The following is a 22,987-nucleotide window of genomic DNA, read 5'->3' on the forward strand; positions in this document are numbered from 1 at the left end:
ATTGTCGTAAATAACAGCTTCCTGCGGGGTTTTCTGTGCTGGATTCCTCACACTGTCAGGATCAGTCTGCTACCACATGACCCAGAGGCCCCTGCAGATCTGTGTGTGTGTGTGAGAGCCCTGGTCAGTGTCAGTCTCACTGTCTCCCTCGCTGCTTCACTAATCCCATTTCCTCCCCATCATCCTTTTATCTGCAACACAGTCTGTGTTTGCTGAGTGTGTGTGTGTGTGTGTGCGTGCGTGTGCTGTGTAATAGGAAATGTTCCCATGGTTTGGACTTGCAGGCTGACTCTGTGATTTCGAATGACTGATGAGTGAAATTCACCGTGAAGGTGAAATACAAAGAAACACATTTTCCAATACGGCGATGCCGGGATGGTCCATCTGGTAAAGTAAATCCGTTGGGCATCTTTCTTCGCCTTTAGACAATAATTCTGATGGCCAAAGAACCAAACGGGACAGGCGGAAAAAAATTAATAAAAAGAAACATTTTCACATGAAGGCGACACCTGGAGAGTTTGGTTTACGTCTTTAAGCGTCGTCATGTCACAAAAGCAATAGAGTCAAACTATCGCTCTTTAAATTCCATGACAGATGTGACACGAATCCTCCGTGGCCAGCAGGTGGCGCTGCATTTATGTAATTTGATTTTAAAGGTAAACTGTACAAATGTTTTTCACCATTAGATGGCAGTAGATCTGTTTTCCTACCCCTTCCCCTGGAGCCGTTGAATGGAGGAGTCGAGTCATCTGCGTTCTTACAGCGTTTTTACAGCAATGGCGTTTTATGGAGCCTCACATTAGTTCCACATGTTAGCAACATACGGTAGCTGTGCCACATTTATATTTACAGGTGAGAAGTTAAAAACCATCAGCTTGTTATCAGCACACATTCTAACTGTCCGATAAGAAGTTTCGGGAACTTTTTGAAGGCTACGAACGCCCGCTGACAGGACTGACTCACACAAAGGCCCCGCCTCTCCAGATTCAACTGCATAATCCTGGCTAAACATGTTTTAGTCATTCAAGAGATCAAAAACATTAAATATGATCATTAAATATGATCGTACCGTTTACATCAGCTGTCTATGCCGGGGGAGAGGCGTCCATCTTTATTTACTCTGGGGGCTGTAACGCTTTGTGAAAGGAGCCGATACGAGTCAGCGAGTCAGCGAAGCTCACTGCTGACCAGCTGTTGAACATATGCTGAGCTGTCTGTAAGGGCTGCTGTTTAGCTGGGATCTCTGTTAGCTTCTATTAGCTGCTGTTTGCCCGGGTTAGTGAAACTTTATTTGAAGTATATCTAACATTATTTGAGTCTCAGAGAATAAACTCAAAGAGGATGGTGTTTGATTAAGATGTTCACGTGTCTCTTTGGGTTTTTGTTTCTTTGGTTAAGTGTAGCATTAAGCTTTTATTGCTGTGAGCAAATTTTAAAAATGAAGTTATTATAACATCTGTTTGGTTTCCATCAGACTTTATTTATTTGAAATGAGTTGAAATATAAAAATATTCTTTTTAAAAACCATCGCTGGTGGAGGAATCCGAGTCTGCCACCGCACTGACCGACGCCTCCATCACCTCCTCCTCCTCCGGAGGTCTTACGGCGGGCAGGTGGACGCCCATCTTCCTGCTTCCTCCCTCCTCCTCCTGCTGTCGAGCTGCAGATACAAACACATAAGATGAATTCAGCTGCGTCCACACAGGAAGCTGGGCCCGCCCACCTTGCCGTTATTACACTCACGTGGTGCGAGCAGAATCATCTGCAGCTCAACGTGGCAAAGACCAAGGAACTGATAGTGGACTTCAGGAAAACCAGGAAACACTTGACCCCTGTTTCAATCCAGGGGGTCAGTGTTGACATTGTGGAGGATTATAAATACCTTGGAGTACACACTGAAAATAAACTGGACTTACAGGAAGGCCAGAGTCGTCTCTATTTTCTGAGGCGGCTGAGGTCCTTCAACATCTGTCGGACAACGCTCAGGATTTTCTATGAGTCTGTTGTGGTCAGTGCTTTCCTCTACGCTGTTGCATGCTGGGGCAGCAGGTTGAAGGTTGCTGATGCCAACAGACTCAATAAACTGATCAGCAATGTCGTGGGGATGGAGCTGGACTCTCTTAGGGTGGTGCTGCAGAGGCCATTGTTGTCCAGGATAAAGACAATGTTGGATAACACCTCCCACCCACTCCATGACATGCTGGTCAGTCACAGGAGCACGCTCAGTGAGAGACTGAGATTACCCATAATGCACCACTGAACGACACAGGAAATCATTCCTGCCTGTGGCTCCCTGTACAACTCCTCCACCCAACACACTGTTTACTGCCATAGCTACACCTTTTTTGCACACGCTCTTCTTTCTTATTCAGATATTTATTAGTAAGTGACTTATATGTATATTGTATATTTTGTATATGTGTGTGTTGTCTGTTTTTATTACTGTTTATACTGGAGCACTGTAAACAACAGAACTCTGATTCGTCCCGCTGTTGAATGTGCTGAACTTCTTCCTGCTGAATCTTTTATTCTGGAGAGCAGCTTTGCATGACTCCATTAGTAATAAACTCCTCAGCTCCTCCCCCCTTTAACCTAGCCTTCTTCTGACTGGCTGAGCTCTGGAAGCCTGCAGAGGGGCAGCACTCGGAGCTGCAGTGTTCATATCTGCTGAGTGAGTAAAGCGTTTACATAACGCGCTGACATCAGAGCACTGTGAAAGGAGAAAGAGGCTCGCTGAGGTCACAGCCGAGCATTATGGCGCGCTCGAGGCGAGGAAGAGGAGGTGACGAGAAACCCTTTGACGCGTCCGTTTCCTTCTGCCGGCTCGGCTCATGAGGTTAGTCTGAAGCCTGAGAGCAGCAGGAACTCGCTGACCCTGAGCTGCCACCAGGAATGGAAAAGCAGCTGTGGGTTTCTGGGACACACTGAGCGGCTGTCTCCAGCAGGGAGGAGCATGAAAGAGGAGCTCTGACGGGGAGACGGGAGGCGGTGTGAGGAGCTGCAGGACACTGAGCTCACTGTGAGGAGGAGCCGCCATGATGGAGGTCTGGACGCCTCACTTCCTGTCCCTGAAAACGATTTATTTTTGTTTCAGTCACTGAATCGAACCCTCTGTGAAACTGCTGCTCCTCACTTCCTGTCACATGACTCCTGCCGCTGGGACGGGCGTTCAAACAGGACAATGAGCTCAGTGTGAGGACAGTAACGACGCTGCCTGCTCTCAACACTCAGGGGTCTGTGTGATGTCACAGAACGGCTCCTCCCGACCGCCGTTCAAACGCTCCTTTTAATTGCCTTAAAGGGGGCGGAGCTAAGACCGCTTGTTTCACACAGCAGATGAGCCGAGACACAGAAGGATTATTATGTACTGAGTTATGCAGAGCTGTTCTCACGGTGTCCAGAGATAAACCAATCAGAGCGAGTGGCCCATGAGTCTGCGTCTCTATGGCGATCAAGACAGAGCCATCGCTACTACACATGCCTCCGTTGTTATGGTTACTGAGCATCTTCTAATTAAAGAGACGAAGGTGGACCTGACGAACCTTCACACGCACAGATGTATGTAAACACGTGCTCTGATTGGTCGGTGAAGCCTGCGCGCACTAGAGATGGCACGATACCACTTTTTTATGTCCGATACCGATATCATAAATTTGGATATCTGCCGATACCGATATGAATCCGATATAGTGTGTTTTAATCAACAAAACTGTTTTTTTTAAATATCTTGCTGCATTTTGTATAAGTTCATACTCAAGTTTAAAACAACAACTACACTAAAGCTATTCTGTTATACCTGTATGCAAAAAAAAATATTTCATAGTTCAGCAATACTGATCAATCTAATAAACTTAAACCTACACCATCCTCCCTATTCTGGTATTTTAAAGAGTACTTAGCATAAATATTAAGCAACCTAACTAATAGGGTTCCAACTCCCAGCAACAACAAAAATAAATAAATAAAAAATAGGGAACCACCCCTCACGCTCCACCTCATGATGCTTAATCGACGTAATCAACCTTAATTTGATGCAGTGTGAAAAAAAATGCACAGAAATCAATTATTTTTCAAGAAATATTAAATAGATTCAACATCTTTCTTCAACAAAATTGCAGACTGCACAGATGGTACCTTCCCAAAGGAAAAAGTACTATAGCTTACTAGGGTATATATATTAGACTTAATAGTCACTATATACAGTAATTGACTTCTATTCATTTTACATCAAATTAAAACTTTGGGTGTAAGATTCGGATAATTATTTATTAAAAGCTAGACATTTTAAATGAGAATAAGAAAGAAAAGTATGTCTTTGTGCCCCCTTTTCCCTGTTCATGCCCTATCGGCCCCCCTGGCTAAACTTTGCTAGATCCGCCCCTGCACAGTTACCAGCGTCAGCTACGTAGAAAAAGATCCTCGAGTAGAAAGTAATATTAAATAAATTCTTACAACAGCTGATCAAGCTTAAACGTGCTGCTGTTGTTCAGCCGTTGGTTTCCTCTTTCTGGTGCAAAGTGGGCCAAAAAGAAACAAGAGACACGGACTCGCGACAGAAAAGCCGATCAGCTGATCATTAAGCAGTTTCATGATTGAAGTAGCAGCAAGAAGAGGCAGTCGCTCCATATATCGTTTGTTAAGCTTAACGCAGGAATGCTTTACAAACATTCAGAGATGGACTTACACACTTGCTTTACTTCTCTCGGGATAACTTTGTCGGAGATGAAATGCCGGGTTGCTAGCGAAGCTCCAAATGCTATCCAGACCACCGACAGGTCCCGCATGCCACAGCCGCTCTATCACGTGATGCATACTGCTCCGATGTGCTAACGTTCTGAGGTGAGTTACGGCGTGTTGCAAGTTTTGTGAGGTGCTTTCGTGATATTTAATGGATCGGATTACATTTTTTATTTTTCTCCGATATCCGATCCAGTAATTTAGGTCAGTATCGGACCGATACCGATACGTAATATCGGATCGGTCCATCTCTAGCGCGCACACCAGCTGTGATATATTTCCATGACAACCAGAGCACAAAGAGAGAGGTTGATGTTCTTCGTCCTTGTCTTCAGGCACGTTTCATTCACAGGAAGTGAACCGCAGCAGTTTCTGGTTCCTGTAAGGCGCTGGTTGTATGATGTCACAACTGCCTCGTTGTTGAGATCTAAAGCTAAGAGTACACGCCCACATGCTCCCATTTCCTCAGAGCGAGTGTTTGACCTGCTCAGCTTCCCGTTAAAAAGTTTGCCTTCACCACCTGACACCTCGCCGAAGGAGGCGGAGTCAGACAGAAGCCTGTTCCTTAAACACTTCACCCAACTCAGAGCGCCCCAGCTCGACGTCCGTGACCCATGTGATCAAATTCCAGATGTAATAAGAGAACACCTGGTCATGTAACATCGACCTGAGCACCGTGCCGCCGTGCGGGGACGCCTCGGTGGCGTCTCGCCGCCGTGATGCGGTGTTTGTGTCGTGTTACAATCAGCATCACCAAATTTCCAACTTTAAAACAAAAGCTGAAGAGTGAGGAGTCACCTGATCTCGTTAACAGCTGCGGCTCTCAGCAGGTCAGTTTCATACTGATCTACCTGTCAGGTGTTTCCTGTGTCTGATGTCATCTTTAGGAATCAAACAGGTCTCAGTGGGCTGCCCTGGTTCACTGGGCAGTGAACCAGGGCAGCCAACTGGGAGACTCGGGCTGGTTTTTGTGTGGACACTTGACACCCCCTGCTGCTCACACGATGAAGAGCAGCCATTTTATTCTCTATGTGACCAAAAGTATGTGGACAGCTGACCTGGGGTCAGTTTCTGTTCCTCAAATGTTGTTCCAAACTCGCTCATTTCATTTCATCTCCTCCATCGTCAGCCGATAAAAAGTGACTCACTTTTTATCGGCTGACGATGTTTCCTGTGCTGCTCCAAGCTCGCGGCGTCCGTGATCTCAGCTAAAAAAAAAAAAAAAAAAACAGCAGACACACAAATCGTTCAAGAATCACAGACAGGTGTGTTTCTTACCTGTGTGACTGTTGGACGTCCTGACCAGCAGCACCTGAACACACACACTTATCAGCATAAAAATTAAAACACACGAAAACAGCCAACGTGTGTGTGTCTGTGTGTCTCACCTGTCCTGGAGTGTGTGTGTTCTCCAGGTGTGGAGGAGGAGACAGCGACAGCTCTGTGTGGAGGTCAGAGGTCAGTGTACCTATTAGCTCCCCCGTCAGGTCGCCCAAAGTAAACGAGCCCTGATTGGTGGCTTCAAAGCTGACCTCTGACACATCTGCAGAGAATGGAAACCGAGTGATGTCAGAGGTGAATCAGAGGCGGGGCCAGTTTCTGACTGAAGCCAGGTGAGAGTGTAAAACCTGGAGGTGTCTGAATGAGAACAGTGTGAGTGGCTCTGTTGTGTTAAACGAGACAAAACTTGTGTTTTTGTCCCTGAGCGTCGTCTGAAGGCAGGCGTACCTGCAGCCTGACTGATCTGTCCAGGTGAGCCGGACTGACCGCTGTGGGTGAAGCTTACTTTCCCGTCCGCCCTCTCCCAGGAGCCCTAAGGACATACGAGGTCAGAGGTCATAAGCTGAGGTGTGGTGCCTCTCACATGCACTCTGATGCCTGCAGGCTCACCTCGGGCTGAGGCCTCTCTCCTCTCTGTGTGACTCCCTGCTCCATTTTGGTCAGCAGGGCCCGCAGGAGGTCGCGACCTTTCACCTGTCCTTCACTGGGGGGGTCAAAGTCCTGGAGGGGGCACATCATTATATTAATATTCAGCTTGTGCTAAGCTTCCAGCAGTGCCTTGCTCAGCGGTTCCTCACCATATCCTGCAGCTCCTGCAGAGAGCTGTTGAAGCTGCACACAGCCCCGCCCCCTGACAGACAAACAGAGCACAGAGTCACACCTGCAGGCTACAGATGTCCTGCTAACACACACATGATGATGATGGTACCTGTCATGGCTGCCGGCTGGTTGGCACTGATGAGCAGCTCTCCCTCTGAGATGTGTTTCAGAGCTGCTTCAGTGCCGGCCGTCACCGTGCTGGAGCTGCTGGACTCCTCGGAGGAGGTGGAGGGGGACGCCGGTCCTGCCTCAAGAGGAGGAGACGGGGAGTGAGCAGGGGGGAGGGAGGGAGGAGGAGGAGGGTGAGGAGAAGAGAGAGGAGGTTCCTCCTCCGCTACTGACATCAACCTGCAGGAGAAGAAACGTGTTAATGAACCAGGAAGTGTGTGTGTGTGTGTGTGTGTGTGTGTGTGTGTGTGTGTTGGACATACAGAGGTGGTTTGTGTGTGGTTATGTCTTCCACCAGTCTCTCCTCATCCAATGGAAGCTCAGTTTCTTCCCAAGTGAAGGGAGGCGGGGCTTGGTGTACAGTAGCTGGGCTTTCTGCAGAGGGGGTGGGCTCTGGGCTGAGAGTGGGTGTGGCTACGAGCTCTGAGGTCACCAAAAGACCTGGTGGTGCGATTGGTTGAGGAGGCTCCTTATTCAGCGGGCTTGTCGGTTCTGATGGAAGGGGTGTGGTTACTGCCGTAGTCTCTCTGCTGGGCGGGGCCGGGCTGGGCGGTGGGGTTGGTTCCGGTGTGGGGACCAATGGGAGCGGTTCGTTCTGGAAGAGAAGCGGTGGCCTTCAGAGACGGGGCTTAACGCTACGACGCTACGACAGAGTTTCCGTACCTCCTGAGGGTCTGCTGGTCCAGCTGATTCCAGCGCCGTGTCTGGTCCTGCGCCCAGCGGGTCTCTCTGGCCCAGCATCAGGGCGATAGTCTCAGCCAGAACCTCGTTCACAAGCTGCCGGATTAACTCAGAGTCCACGGGCACGCTGGCGTCCACGAACAGCTGCAGGCCTGCGTCTCCTGCTGCCTCCACTGCAGACACACAGAGGAGCAAACAGTCAGGGAGCAGCGGGGGAGCAGAAGAGGAGGAGCAGGAGGAGGTACACCTACCAATGTCTGAGGTGACGCTGCGCTCCTCTGGATCTGACTGGTCCACGTCGCTATTGTGGGCGTGGTCAGAAGGCGGGGGCCAGTACAGCTCTGAGATCATCCTGGACATCAGCTGCTGCTCCACCCTGAACACAGAAACCAAAATGGTGACAATGTGGCGTTGTTTCCACGGTCTGGGGTTCGTGCTGGTTTCTCACCATTCCACCAGCCGGGTCTCCAGGACGTCCCGCTGCAGGGCCGTGCCCAGGACGGGGACCTGATCCTGGGCTGGGAGGGCAGAGGGAGCCTGGGGAGGGAAGATGGGACCCTGGTAGAGGACCGGAGGGGGAGACGGACCCCCGTCCAGCTCCACGGCCTCCTCACCCGACACGCTGACCTCCTGCTGAGAGGAGGTTCACTATTCAGTGACATCACTACACCTGAGCTCAAGATTTCTGCACGGCACTGTAACCTACATGTGCCTGACATTAATATTAATGAGTCAATAGATTATTTTAAAACTCTACACAACATCTTCACCTTCTTCATGACTGAAAACCTTCCAAAAATCGTAAAAACCCCAAAATTCTGAAACAGCGGCTCAGTTTTTAAAGTTTTCTGAGATTTCTACTAAAAGTCTAAAAAACCCAAAAAAACATCACAACTGAAAATCAGTGAAATGACGGGATAAAGGATCAAGATATAAATCAGATGTTACTGAAATCACTGAGAAAAAACGAAAAATGAGACCAAAGGATTAATTAATCAAAGTCTCCATGTGTCCAAAAACATGAATAGTAATAGCAATCATCATCATCATCTTCTTCGCTCTGAGTTGCTGCTGTTCTGTTTTCGTCCAGCAGGTGGCGCTGCAGCCTCACTGAAAACACTGACAGTCTACAGCAGAGGTCTCAACCTGGCGGCTGCATGTTGACGTGAAGAAATCGAATGCAGTGACTTTTTTGTTAAGGAGGAATTGTTTTTGTTGAGTACGATGTTAAAATAAGTTCTTTAAAATGATGGAATATGTCATGAGCAGAGAGCACAAACATGCTGAGGGATGTCTGTTAGCTCAGTGAGAGTCACAAACTCACGTGTTTACTTATGTCTGATTTAGTTAAGAACACAATGACAGCAGCAGTGCTGCCACGTGTGCACAGAACAAACGTCCAATGAAAGGCTTCAGTTAGTGAAGAGGGAACAAAACATTTCAGGAAGTATTTGTGGGCATTTTTTTGTTTTTATACTACTTGAAGACTAAAGTGGCCGTCCTATGAGACGACGGTGGCTGCTCTAAAGCACAGAGGAGGGGGAGGGGCTTACCTGCACAACATCAACAACAGACAGGAAGTCAGTTCCAGGGAAGAAGTCGTCTTCTTCCACTTCTTCCTCGTTCCCTTCGATGATGTCAATCGTGTGTGATGGAGCACGGGGAGGAGCTTGTTCTGCCTCCAGGAGCTGCTGTGAACACACACACACCTGTCAGAGCTCACACCTCCACCCTTGACTGACTGAAGTCCTCAGAGGCTCAAAGCTGCTCACCTGGTCAGGTGCTTCATCGCCCACAGAGGCTGTTGGAGGGGCAGCGAGCGCTGATGTCACTTCCTGAGGATGCTCACACCTGGAGTCCATCCGGGGTGGACCTGCATGGGGAAGGTTGTGTGTGTTATACTTGACCTTTGACCTGGAACTGTTGTTTATGTTTATTTTAACCTTTACAGAAACAGGTTACTATGTTACTGACCCAGTGGGATCGCTATGGCGACAGGGCAGCTGTTTGCAGGGGTCATGCTGAGGTCATCAAAGTGACCTGAGGTCAGGTGTGATGAGCTGAAAATGTGAGATCGTCCAGGTGAGGAGGAAGCAAAGGGAGGGGCTGAAATGATTGGTTGGGGCTGAGTGAGGGGTGGGGCCAGGCTGGTCTGAGTCTTGGAGGACTTCAGCTTCACACCTGAGACGCAGAGCAGAATGTTTGACAACGCCCACAGGTCAACCTTTACCATCACACTTACTGATGTTGACTTTCTGACCTCGGACACTCTCCACTAGTCGGGGGCGGGGCTTCCTTCCGAGTGGTGAGGCAGGTGAGCTGAGGCGAAGGTACGGACTCTTCTTCAGGGTCCGTCTCAGACCTTCATACGGCGCCCGGCCATACAGCCGGGTCAGGTACGATTCTCCGTCCACTTCCAACTGATGACGCTCAGCTGCTCCACCTGTGCCTCGGTTAGGCTCCACCCCCTGCAGGTGCATAAACACATAACCAATCAGTGATCGCTTGTTTGTTATTGATGAGAAACTAATCAATGGCTTCCAGAAGAATCCAGCCTCACCGCTCTGATTCCGGCTCTCTGCCCTCTGCTTCCTCTCCTCGCTGTCCTCATACTTCCTGTTCCTCTGAGCGCGCCCACTGGCCTCTCCTTCCCTGAGTGGGCGGAGCTATCAGCGTCCACAGCTGAGTGATGGTTTCTGATGTTCCCTGAGGACATCTCAGCCTGATGGCAAGGCAGAAAAGGGTCAGTCCCCGTTTTACTTCTTCTGCTCTTTCTCTGAGCACCGGGGGAGGAGCAGAAGAAGAAAAGTTCAAAGAAGAAGAAGCGTTTGTGCTGTCGTATGAGTGAGAGAACAGATGGCGCCACATCGGAGTTCTAGAAGTGAAGTTTAGAAGAAGCAGAAGAAGAAGCAGACAAAAAGAAAGATGAAGGTGTTCCCAGCCTGCTGGAGCTCACCTGGATGTCTCTGCTTAACCTGCTGATCCAGGCGTCCACTGTCTTCTTGATGCGGACCTCCTCGCTGTGGTCTCTGCCGGTCAGAGAAACCATCCTAAGTGTTTAAACCTGTCCTGTGTTAGCGAGCACACCTGAAGTCAACACTACCATTAGCTACCTGTTAGCAGCTAGCGCCTCCAGCTGGCAGTGCAGAACCTCTCCGGTCCGGGCTCTGAGCAGAGCCTCCAGGTTCTCCTCCAGAACTTTCTTCTGCTTTCGAACCTGATGGAGAACCTGACCCGCCTCCTCCAGCAGGGACGGGACCGCGGACCTCCTCTGGACCAGCACAGACTGGGACTGCTGGGACCAGAGGTTATGTTCTTCATCAATGGTTTTATTGGGCTGGGGTAGTCTGGACTGGTTTTGCTGGGACTGTAAACTGTTTTCATGGGATAAGTTTTGTTGGAGGTGGGAAGATCGGGACCTCGGGCGATTTTCCTTTGAGGTGGTTTGTTGGGACTGGGTTTGCTGGGACTGGGACTGGGTTTGTTGGGATTGCTGGTGCTTCGGTGAAGGTCTGCTGGTTTTCAGAGGGTCTTCTGGCTGCTGGGGGACAGAACGTGTGTCAGGCTTCAGTATTACAGACTCCCGTTAACTCGAGCTGAGCTGAACTGTACACTGACCGTCAGCAGCATCTTCATCTCATTCTTCAGATGCTTCATCTCCTGCAGTACGTCATTGGCTCTCCTCGCTGCCTCCCAGCTGTGATTGGCTAAAGACCGGAGCTGAGACCTTTCAGGCATGTGAGCATGTCTGAAGCATTAAAAACATGCAAAGGGAACAGATTTAACTTCCTAGATCGCTCAGCCTGAATAAATGACCAGTGTAACGCTATAATATTAATATCTGTTAGTTTTTGAGTGTCTTATCTGACTAAACACTCACGCCTCAACAACGCTGTTGTTACTCAAGAAGTGAAAGTAACAGCCCATCCAGCGCTCCGCTCCACGCAGCGTCACATATCCTAATACACAATCTGACTCACATCATCATCATTTAGATAGCACTTTAAAAACACACCTGGTAGACCAAAGTGCTGTACAATACAAATATGCATATAGTAATAAGATGGTAAATGGTAAATGGCCTGTATTTATATAGCGCTTTACTAGTCCCTAAGGACCCCAAAGCGCTTTACATATCCAGTCATCCACCCATTCACACACACATTCACACACTGGTGATGGCAGTCACTACAGCCACCCTGGGGCGCACTGACAGAGGCGAGGCTGCCGGACACTGGCGCCACCGGGCCCTCTGACCACCACCAGTAGGCAACGGGTGAAGTGTCTTGCCCAAGGACACAACGACCGAGACTGTCCAAGCCGGGGCTCGAACCAGCAACCTTCCGATTACAAGGCGAACTCCCAACTCTTGAGCCACGATCGCCAGGTTGGTGGAATGAAGCTGACACTGAGCTGAGCCCCGCCCTTCAGGCTGCTCCCGATCACCAACGCTTACACTCTTAACCGTGTTCTCGCGTGGAGGGGCGGGACTTATGATGTACCCTACAGCCATCCACCAGGGGGCGAGAAAGCTACCCACCCTCCGAAAAGCACACGCTGCTGCGATCACACAGCAGCACTGAGGACCGACAGGAAACCAAGATCAGAACCATTAAACAGAAGTAAACAAACAAATAAATGATGCGACAGCGTGGAAGAAAACTACTGACACTGAACGTTACACTGATTCAAATTAATGAGATCAAACACACAACACACAGTGTCACATTCTTGGCAATTCAGCTGAGTCTAAAGCGCGCGCGCGCACACACACACACACGCACACACACACACACACACACACAGCGGGCCGTCGGAAGCGTCTGGAATCACTCTGAGGACAGTGTGACTCATGCAGCGAGGACATTGATGCGTTGGCGCCTTCACATCGTGGGGAGTTTGCAGGTACAAACTACATAAAGTGAAAAAAAAGCATCACAAAATGGTCTCAGAATATCAAAACTAAAATATACAGACTGAGGAGGATGTACGCAATGATGCGAGCTCGGAGAGGAACGCCCCCCCGAGGCTCGCAAGCGAGTCCCACCGTAACATCGCGACTATGGCCTGACAGAACAGAGTTCGGTTATTTCTGATGATACAACAGAGACGTTCTGAGGTCCCTCAGAAACGTCTGACCCAGGGCGATTTTATGAATGAATCATAGCATCCCAGCTCGCCTCTCCCCTGCTCTGGCTGTAGCGCCGTTGCTGCCAGAGCGATGGTGGCTGAGACGCAGCGGAGCGGAGGTGTAAGTGCCTGGCTTAAAACAGGACGTTAGCCGCATTTAACCTTCAGTTATTCTTTATATAGTTGGTAGGAGTCAGACCATGTTTCTGTTAGCTGAAAACATTACAGCAGGTAACCTGTAGTGTTGGAAACGTGTTTTCCGACGATGTTTGCTACCCTACAATCCGTCCTGCTCTGTAGTAAAATCAGCGACATTTGACCGTCCTGTTGCTCCCATTGAAATTTATGCAGCCTATTTAAAATCTAAATCTTTAAACTGTCCGCAGCCTACTGCTGTTACCACTGTCCTGTTTGAAATGGAATGGGAGAAGCTGGTTATTTTGTCATATGTGCCAAGATTAAACCCAGGAGCCACATTCAGGTAAAAGTGTAAGAACAAATGATCAGTGTTTCAATATTTATCTTTTATTAGATGTTCATGTGGTTTGGTTATTTGCCTTTTGGTTGAAAGTACACTGAGAGAAGATTTTTCATTAGTGATCTTAATAGTATTTGTTTTTTCATATTAATGTAATTTTTTATCTAATTGAATACAATCTATTTAAAAATAATAATAATAATAATAATAATAATGGATTGCATTTTTTATAGCGCTTTTCAAGGCACCCAAAGCGCTTTACAATTCCACTATTCATTCACACACAGGTGGCGGCAGCTACGGTTGTAGCCACAGCTGCCCTGGGGCAGAAGCGAGGCTGCCATATCGCACCATCGGCCCCTCTGGCCAACACCAGGCAGGCGGTAGGTGAAGTGAATCTCTGTCAAAAAAATGCAGTCAGTTTACTTCTTATTCACTATGAGCATCATTCATTATCCTCCCCCAGTAATTAAGGTTAGGATATGTATTTTTTCTATTCCAATCCATTCTTCTTTAGCAGCATCTAACCTTGATCAGATTTGATGGTTTTGTTACAGACTTTTCAAAAAAGTGTTTTGCTTTTCTTTCACAAATGTGGGATTAAATTGTGTTAAAATGTACAAAACAGTGATGTTTTTTTTTTGGACGAGGACCCAGGCACAGAGACACTTGATGAATTCAAGAATCTTATGATTTAATAAAGAAATTTGCAGACTTGCACAGAGAGGGTAAAATTATGATGACTGATAACAGAGATGAAGACAACAGACGACGAGGACAGGGAGGAACAGGGGTTTAAATGCACCAAGGAGACAGTCAGAGGGAACTCGGGACAACTGGAGACATGTAGGGATGCAGGGACTGACAGAGACGGGGAAGACGTGTCATTGTAACGAGTAAAGTTTATCTTGCCTGGCTGGGCAGTTCTCTGGGTGCTCAGCACGCCCAAAGCTCTGATCCTAGAATCGCCCCTGGTCTGACCTTCATCTCAGAAGGTCCAAACGCCCTCAGCTAAAGTCGTGACGCTCGCTGAAGCTGGAAATGTGGCGGTGGGTGGGGATAAAATGGGCGCCGCTGTCAACTTGCCCTCTGTCATTTAATCGCTCAGAAACTATCACAAACAGCTGCTGCAGGCTGTCTGCTGCTGCTGTTGCTAGGCAACACCCCAGTGGTTTCTCATGGTGACAGCGAGCAGAGATGCTGATGGAGGAAACGGGCGGGGGGAGGGGGCCCGGGCCTCCCCTTCCTCCTCTCTGTAGACCTTTACATGCCAGCAATAATTCATGAGCGCCGTAGTAACGGCTGCGGATGACTATTAATGCCGCGTCTTTGTGCTTCACCCTTTTCTTTGTCCTTGTGCTTCCCTTCAGCGCTCCGAGCACGCTGCGTGTTCGACACACGAGCTAAAACCGGATCGGTGCAGGCCCACGTGGACCACATTCCTTCGATGATTAATGCTGAGCACAGGTGGACTGCTGTGCTGCCTGAATGTGGACCCGAACAGGCTAACCTGCCTAGGACAGATGTGGAGCCACATGTGTGGTGGGGTCTGGGTCTAATACTTAAACATGTTAAATAAAGAGAGTCCCCGTGTGTGGCACGAGGCCCTGTGGGTGAGTTTCAGCAGGCAGACCCGGCTTAACTGCTGAACTACCTGAGACAAAATCCATTATGGTTAAATGTGGACCAAAAAGGGACACTTTGTGGACGTAGACCCCCCTCCCCCTTTGCTGCCGTACAGGCTAAATGTGGACCTGCCACACACAGCTGGCTGAATGCTGACTGAACCTAAGTGGGGTACATGAAGTGGAATAGACACACAGCGGGTGGAAAATGTCAGGTGGGCCAGATGTGGTTCAAATATCATGACATAGCTGACATCTGGCCCACATAAAGCGTTTTAGCATCCGGACTCCAAAATACGGATCCACCGACTCCAGATGGATCCGCTGCAGGTGTGGAGCTAAATCAAGTTTGCATGAAATCTGCAGCACGAGCTGAAGTGGACCAATCGGGCAACATAAAAACACAGCGAGACGGAGGCTTCTGAGCGGGCCAGTGGGGGAGGGTCGACACCACAAACAGTCATAGGTGTGTGTGTGGGGTTGGGGGGGCCGGCGGGGAGTGCTGATGGACATTAAAAAAAAAAAGTTAAAAAAAAAAAAGAGTGCTGACATCATCGTCTTAAATGCAGTCAACGCCGTGACACGCAGAGAGGGGTGGGGGCTTGTTTATCGGCACAAATGTGAAGTTATTGACGCCTACGATTATGATTCTGTCAGTGTTTAAAGAGCGGCCGATCACTGCAGCGCTTGTCTCTGCACATTCCTGAATAAATTATGTCTTTAAATGTGAAGCTGGTAACCATGGCAACAGCATCCTCCTCCACGGCTACAGCGAACGAAGAGGAGGGGGAGAGAACCGACCGCGGTGCTGCGCAGACAGATGAATCAAACCTCGCTGCGACTCCATGTCTTTATTTAGCTCTGCACGTTCAGCCCACGTGAGCGCCGACTCACTGACGGAGGCTCTGCCCACTCCGCCTAACTCAACCGTGTCTGAACATGGAGACTGATCCAAGCTGGCATTCTTCACCGCACTGTGCCAGACTTCAGACTTTTCAGTTTTCGAGCGGATGCTGTCATGCTTCTGTGGTTCAGGATAAACATGACGCTTCTAACAATGAGCTCAGGCAGGGAGCCCCAGACATCCCATGAAACCACCTATATCACCTGTTATTGCAATTTATGACCTTTCAACTGCAAGTGAACTTTGTCAATATCTACGTTTTATCCAGTAAGGATAGCTCGCAGAGAGGCTGCCTCCTCTGTGATCAGAACAGCGAGCGCGACACCCTCGAGCTGTAGGCAACCGTGTCGTCCCCACACGCCGCGATCAGCCACATAATGTGAAAACAGTCAGAGCAGCCGCTGATGTTGTGGATGTCCCGACTCGCTCTCAGAGCGCGAGAAACGAGCTGCAGGTTTGAGAGCAGCTTGCTGTAAATCCACACACCTGCAGCATTGTGTCTTTGTCTGAGCCGCTTCGGCTGCTGCAGCTGCACGCACAAAAACACTCTGTCAGACACTGCGCGGCCAATCAGAGCGCAGCAGAGGTGAACTGAGCAGATGCAGTTTCTGGATCTTAATACGACGCCGTGTCTTTAATCAGAGTCCTTGCTGTCTCGTTAACAAACTCCTGATGCAGTACCGGTACTACCATTACTGCAGTACTCGCTGTACTTGTAGTTTCTTGCTGCATTGCAGATTTTCTCTTTGAACAACAAAAACACCCCTGGTGTGTGTGTGTGTGTGTGTGTGTGTGTGTGTGTGTGTGTGTGTGTGTGGACAGTGATGGTTAAGGTGCCCTTGGCTCAGTGCAGCAGCTCGCTGTGTGAATGCTAACCACGCTGATCTGCGTTTCTGCTGGTTACACTTTGGTGCCGCTCGGCTCCTTCTCACATGATCATTTCTAACATTTGTGACTCCAACATGTGGCTCGGGGGCCACATCTGGCCCACCAAACAGTCCAACACAGCCCGAAAATGGACGAGTTCCTCGAGCTTTCATTACAATGCTGATCACGTTTGGTGACAAAGGAAAGGTCACAGTTCAAGTGAATGTAAAATGAAAAGTAAGGCTCAACATTTCGAGTTTCTTCATCAACGCATAGACAGCAGAGAAAGTTTCGCTCTTGGCTTCAAGTCAATCAAATCTGCATCTTTGTCAAATACAAATGTTGGAATTACAAGAACATAAAAGCGTCCATGTGAAGACGCTGAGTGCAGGATTTCAGGAGCTGACAAATTCAGAAAATACCTGTGCTGTGTTTAAGCTCCACAGCGAACGGTGGAAATGTGGCTGTTTTCCCTGAGAGGCCCGGATTTGATCCGAACACAACTTCCTGGAGACGTAAAGATCAATAAGTGAGACGCTCCAGTGTTCTTACTTTAGCTGGACTTCTGGAAAAACAGGTGAGCCGCTCCATCACAGCCTGACTCAGTTTCTACTGAAAGAAGCCTTTAGCCACAGGACGTGAGTGATTCCAGCACCAGAATTTCAAAATAAAGTCGAGTGTGGCATTAAAGAAACGTCACGTTTGACAGAAAAGGAATTTATTACAACCGACTCAGCTCCAAGGCACGTTACAAGATCAAATGTGTTAGTTTCATTTTTATCTGAACAGAAACACAAAACAAGCTGAACCTTAATGTGAGGCAGGAACAGAGAGGAGGGGCTTCTTATTGCAGTACAAAATATATTAGAAAGGAAAAATTAAATTCAAATTCAAAATGATAATATGAATAAATTATTTCTATAAAAATAAAAAAAAAATTGCTTTTTTTGTTGTTTTCTTTACAGACACGACTTTCTAATGTAAAAATGGAGCATGTGTTAGTGACTACCGGCTGCCTCACACTGAACCTCCTAAACACCACGGCACTGACCACGCCTTCATCTCCACGACAACACAACACGCTCGTTTCTTTGTTAAACACGTTTTCTAAAACATCCACATGTAGAATATTTATAAGTTCAGCTGTCTGCTCCAAACTCGGCTGGAACCTGGACGGAGGGAAGACGGCGTGTGCACGGTTTCCTCTTTGATGTCCCAAAACATCTGACACAGTTTAAGTACAAAAGGTTTTTTTCTGTTTTACATTTAGATCATGACACAAGGTAGAAACGAAACACAATTCCAAGGGTCGTTTAAACATGACTCTACGTCCTGCTCGTCTGTTTTTATGCTGATTTATTCGTTTACATCTGCAGTGAAACGTCGGCATAATTATACTCTGACACCGTTGGCTTTCCGGGCAGAAGAAACAAACTTCCTGTTTAGTCTCTCCGACAGCCGTCAGAGAGCTAGCGTGTTCACGGGTCTCACTTCCTGTCCAGTTCAAACAGAAGAAAACCAGCAAACGAGCAGCAGATGTGTTCCTCGAGGTGACTTTACCTTCCAACTGTCAGGGCCAAAGTCGAGGCGTTTTTGGTTGGTTCACTTCAAACCACTGGAACCAGTTTGTCCACAGCAGAAACTCTCTGCATTTGGGAGTTAACTTGTTTTAACTTGACTGAAAATGAAGAATTCATCAGTCTGACCTCCATCTTTGCGTTTGCTTTGTGGATCCAGGTGCAACAGAAACATAACATTTATTCGCTGGACGAATCCAACTATGAAGTTTGTTTGTTTTTTAAAGCCCAGAAAGTTTCTATAAGCGAGTTATGAGGAGCAAACACGCACAGCTGAACGGTGATGGCTCACGGCTGCAGCGAGTCAGAGTCTGTACTCGTCTCAAAGCTGCTGCAGAGATCAGAGTCACGAGCGAACGCGGCCGCGCCTCCTCTCAGCCATGTTGGGTTAGAGGAGGTGAACTGATGCTGCAGCTGTTTCAGGCGAGGAGCGGCTCTGTAAACAGCATGACGCCCGTTTCATCCGCACGTCCAACAAGCCTGAGGTTAAAGTTCAAGTCTGCACACAGCCAGTTATTGTCTAATCATCTTAAGCTCAACCCCCCCCCGCTTCTGTCGACGTGCCACAGGAGTGACGGTCTACCGCCGAGAACGTTACCGAGCTGATCTTTGTGCGACGCCTCGTTAAAGGCACCAAAACCACGAGCAATAACTTAACAAAGGCTCTGTGAGCTCACAGCGGACGGTGGCGATCGTTGTGACGATCCGTTCAAGACGAGTGTGTGTGCACGCTCACAGTGAGGACGCCTGACACAGGTATGGACCTGCTGTGAGCGTGCTCCACAGCTTCAGCTGCATTTCTGGAATAACCCTTCATGAAGAGCCCCTCCAGCTGCGGCGAGTGCGGCTCCACAGAGTGGGAACGTGGAGCGACGGATTGTAAGTGAGCGCTTTCTCCTCCTGAAACGGCGTCCTACCGGCCGCTTCCTGCAGTGGGAACGTGCACAAAGACGCCCTGAAACTCCCCGCCGGTCTCATCGCTGCTAACAGACCTTTGCTTCACAACAGTCACAGCATGATGTCATTCTGAGATCACGAGCTTGATGATGTCCACGACGTTAATTAGAAAGAGTCAAAGGTAATAAACGCTGAACGTGAGCAACGCCTCCCCTCGCGTTTCTCCACCCGGTCGTCAACGGGTTCGTTTATCAAACAGGGAGAATTTACGACCGTTTTAAACAAACATAACTGATGTGAGTTTCACTGTGAGAAGTGTGACGGCAACTCGGACACAAACTGTGACTGTATGTTAACCAAACTCCAGACGAACATGAGCAACGGTGGGAGCGACACCTGGACCCACACAACAGGCACAGATTAACATCAGTAATGTTCCATGTTTCAGTCAAACTGTTTCAGTCTGTGAGCACATCGTCCTGAACAACAGACAAAAACACAAACGACTCATTCACAAAGTAAACGCACAAGTTTAAACGCCAGACGTACCAAAGATCACTCTGATGTCATACATCGGAGTTTGGATAATTTGGACGATTACATTTTTCTTATAAATTTTAACATATTTCTTTGTTTCAAAATAAGAATCGCCTGCTTGTCCGAGACGTTTATTAAACTGCATCACGATAATCTCCGTTTCAAGCCTTCAACGTATTTTTATCAGGTTTTCTTTACAGATGCAGAAACGGGCTGACGGTCCGGCGCAGTGGTCACACATTTGTACTCATGGGTGTAATGACTGACACACACACACACACACCTGTAATAACATGAACTCATTTTAACAGAATATTGAGGTTATTTTAAGCCTCACAGTAAAGAAGACTGAGTGTTGGACAGAAACTATAGCATGCATGATCTTACTGCACACACACGGAGCTGGAGGCAGCTCGACGTATAAACTGAAGAGTGTCAGCGCTGCTTTGGATCAGTAACACTCATTTATTTTACTGACGCCAGGTTGAAACTCAACCTTTGACCTCCGTCACATCGAAAACAGACACGATGACAAAGGAAGGTGGAAAGTGTTAAATCAGAAAAGCTTTCACGTGATCACCAGTCCAGACTCTAAACGACTGAAACAGTTTGCTGTTCTTCATGGTTTGAATATTTGACTGAGTTTAGGTTAGAGCGAATCTCTGTGGGGGGCAGGCTGAAGTACCTCAACCTGGGCTGTGATCCAGGGGAATATAAAAAACAAAGTCTGGGCTTGAGGCTCCAGCACCTCCTCCTCAGGGGTCCCTCTCCTTCTTTACCTTCACATCTCCAGCCAGGATGGTGGAAATCTCCCCCTGCATAAATGCCCAGGGCACGTTGGAACCGACTAGCGGGCACTTGTCCCCACTGGGGCAGTACACCTCCCCGGAAGCCCCTTGGGCCTTGATGCTCTCCCGGGAGCAGGGGAAGCAGAACTTGTGTCCGGGGACGGAGGGACACTGCACGAAGTGAGTGTCCTCCAGGCGCTCGTGGCAGATGGTGCAACATAGCGGTCCGCTGTTGGCCACGGGGGAGTCGGGCACGCTCTGCGCGTGCACCTGGTCCTGCGCGGGCAGCCCGAGGTCCCCGTTGCGGGAGGAGAGGCGCCTTTGGCCGGAGGCTGAGGCCGGGGACGCCGGGCTGCCGGCCGCGTGCCTGGAGTGCGCGGCGGAGTCTCTGTCCTTGCCGGGCGAGTGCGCGTTACCGAGCGCGTCCGCCACTGACATGAGCGCGGCCATGGGGGACTGTCCGTTCTGCGGCGGGGCGGTGGCGGATTCCGGGGGGGTCTTGAGGGCCTCGCCCGGGCCCCCGAGCCACTGCTGCCGCTGCTGCTCGTCCGCAGAGTCCGGCTCCGGGGAGGCCTTCCTCTTCCTCAGCCCGGGCCGGGAGCCCCCCGCCCGTCCTGGCGGCAGCGGGAAGCCGCCGTCGGCGTGCGGCTGCGGTAGCAGCTCTACGGACAGCGGCTCCCGAAAGAAGCGCAGCGGCTCCGGCAGCAGGTCCCCGAGCAGCCGCCAGTCCCCGGAGCCCGGCTTCTTCTCGTACTCCAGGTACTTAAAGCCGGACGACAGCCCGCGCCCGAAGTCTTTCATGCAGTCCTGGTACATCTGCTTGGCCACCCCCGAGGCGCTGGAGAACACCGTCCCGGAGCCGCTCGGGTACTCGATGAACAGCTTCAGCTCATGCTCCGCGCCGGGCTTCGACGCGGCGTCGAAGGCGAACACGCGGCCCAACAGCGCGTGGTCCTTCTTGAAGCGGACGTCGAAGGGCGTGCTTCCGGTGAGCGCAAGCAGCGTGTCGCGCACGGCCTTCGGCCGGCCCGCCCACTCTTCCTGGCGGCTCCGCAGGCTGTCGCTCAACTCTGCCAGCACCTCCGCGTTGCGCTGCTTCTCCTTCAGCTCCCGGTCCGGGTCGGCGGCGGAAACCGAGGCGGGCCGCTTCGCCCCGGGCTCGGCCCGGCCCGTCTGCGGCAGCAGGCTGGGTGGCACGGCGGCAGACGGCGGTCCGGCGGGGGTCCTGCCGCGGGAGTTCGGGCTCTGGCGGTTCAGCTCCGGCGGGCCGTCGTCCTTGAAGCCGTTCGGTCCTCCGAGCCCGGTGGGCGGCCTGCCGCCGTAGTCGAAGCGTCCCAGCGAGTAGCGGTCCGTCCCGGGATGCTGGGGCTTGGCTGCACCATCCGCCGGGTGGTGGTGGTGGTTCGGCGGCTCTTTGCCGCTTAGTATGGCCGCCTGGCTCTTCGTCGCCCCGGGCTGCTGCTGCGGGGGCGCTCCCGCGGCGCCGCGGGCCTCCTGGAAGCCGTGAGCGCGCTTCAGGTGGCGGGCAGTCTCGATGACGAACTCGATCCGGTCCGCGCCCTCATAGTTGACGCATCCGCGGCACACGGGCTCCGTGAAGTCCCAGATCATGGCCCAAGGCATGCGCGGCAGGTCGCACAGGTAGCACGACTGCCGGCGGGACACCTGCGGGGAGGACATGTTCCCTCTGCCGGCCCCCTGCCTCCTCCTCCGGGCAGCCGCTTCACCAGCTCCCGCTAAAACTGCGACACGCCGCCGGACTGCGGAGCCTCCTCTGAGCTTATTGTTCCTCCTCCTCTTCCTCCTGCTGCTGTAGCTCCGTGTGCTGCTGCAGAGATGGAGGAGGGAGGAGGAGGGAGCTCTGCCTTTTTTTCCCTGCATGCATCACTCCCGGGGAAGCGGAGGAATTCAGATTGTTACCCCCTCTCACACAATGCCACCTGGTGGAGTAGCTGACGTCACCGTCCCTCCCCCTCCGTGATCTCACTTGTTGCCCTCGTTCTTCCCCCATCTGTGTCACCCCCACCTCCTCCTCTTCATCCTGTATTTGTCACATCCAGGTAAAGAAGAAGCCCGCTCCACCTGCAGCACTCCAACTGCCGGGGTTCACGGGTCTGACCCCAGCACACACGGGTCCGGAGGGGGCACACAGCGGGAGGGCTGAGGCCTCCCCCCCCATCATATTTTTGTCTGTAGTTTGTGGGGCTGTTCACGAGTCATCATAAAAGTATCACGGCTTGTTTCTTTAAATAACTCCTGCTCCTTTTACCAGTCTTTGGCTTTTGAGGGTGGGGGTCTGCTGCCATGAGAAGAAACTCTGAGATCAACCCCCCCCCTCCTCAGAGGAAACAACAGCATAGGTGTTTCATCACCTCACAGCAGTTTAAGGTGGAATATTACAGGTGGACCCTGGGGGTTTGGGCTGCAGAGGCATCCGTGTTGCTAGGCAGGTTTTACCTCTCTGCTCCAACCCACCCCTCCTCTCTCTCTCAGTATGC

The 22,987-nt window shown here is 50.3% G+C and overlaps 2 protein-coding genes across 9 annotated transcripts in view; both read right to left on the minus strand.

Annotated features, from left to right (window-relative positions):
- Positions 1-1,459: 1,459 nt before the first annotated feature.
- kiaa0586 (KIAA0586 ortholog) overlaps positions 1,460-22,987 on the minus strand; it is a 33,251-nt gene continuing 11,723 nt past the window's right edge. For 2 of the 8 annotated variants that reach the window (XM_026152020.2, XM_026152023.2), the window contains exons 8-27: positions 11,305-11,434; positions 10,800-11,227; positions 10,643-10,715; positions 10,247-10,462; positions 9,947-10,154; positions 9,661-9,867; positions 9,459-9,559; positions 9,240-9,377; positions 8,135-8,319; positions 7,938-8,062; positions 7,669-7,859; positions 7,269-7,600; positions 6,947-7,185; positions 6,816-6,868; positions 6,628-6,738; positions 6,466-6,550; positions 6,126-6,280; positions 6,016-6,049; positions 5,886-5,945; positions 1,460-1,660 (exon numbers count right to left, since the gene is read on the minus strand). In XM_026152020.2, the coding sequence (XP_026007805.2) occupies positions 1,518-1,660; positions 5,886-5,945; positions 6,016-6,049; positions 6,126-6,280; positions 6,466-6,550; positions 6,628-6,738; positions 6,816-6,868; positions 6,947-7,185; positions 7,269-7,600; positions 7,669-7,859; positions 7,938-8,062; positions 8,135-8,319; positions 9,240-9,377; positions 9,459-9,559; positions 9,661-9,867; positions 9,947-10,154; positions 10,247-10,462; positions 10,643-10,715; positions 10,800-11,227; positions 11,305-11,434 (3,214 nt within the window). In that variant the 3' untranslated portion in view covers positions 1,460-1,517. The remainder of the gene's footprint in view (positions 1,661-5,885; positions 5,946-6,015; positions 6,050-6,125; positions 6,281-6,465; positions 6,551-6,627; positions 6,739-6,815; positions 6,869-6,946; positions 7,186-7,268; positions 7,601-7,668; positions 7,860-7,937; positions 8,063-8,134; positions 8,320-9,239; positions 9,378-9,458; positions 9,560-9,660; positions 9,868-9,946; positions 10,155-10,246; positions 10,463-10,642; positions 10,716-10,799; positions 11,228-11,304; positions 11,435-22,987) is intronic. The other 6 variants (XM_026152022.2, XM_026152026.2, XM_026152025.2 and 3 more) reach the window with 6 other exon arrangements.
- On the minus strand, positions 17,392-22,544 carry irf2bpl (interferon regulatory factor 2 binding protein-like). Its single transcript, XM_026152031.2, has one exon. The coding sequence runs from the start codon at positions 22,368-22,370 to the stop codon at positions 20,457-20,459; it is 1,914 nt and encodes a 637-aa protein (XP_026007816.2). The 5' UTR covers positions 22,371-22,544; the 3' UTR covers positions 17,392-20,456.

This window comes from Astatotilapia calliptera, chromosome 19, assembly GCF_964374335.1.
Source record: "Astatotilapia calliptera chromosome 19, fAstCal68.1, whole genome shotgun sequence".
NCBI classification, from domain to species: Eukaryota; Metazoa; Chordata; class Actinopteri; order Cichliformes; family Cichlidae; genus Astatotilapia; species Astatotilapia calliptera.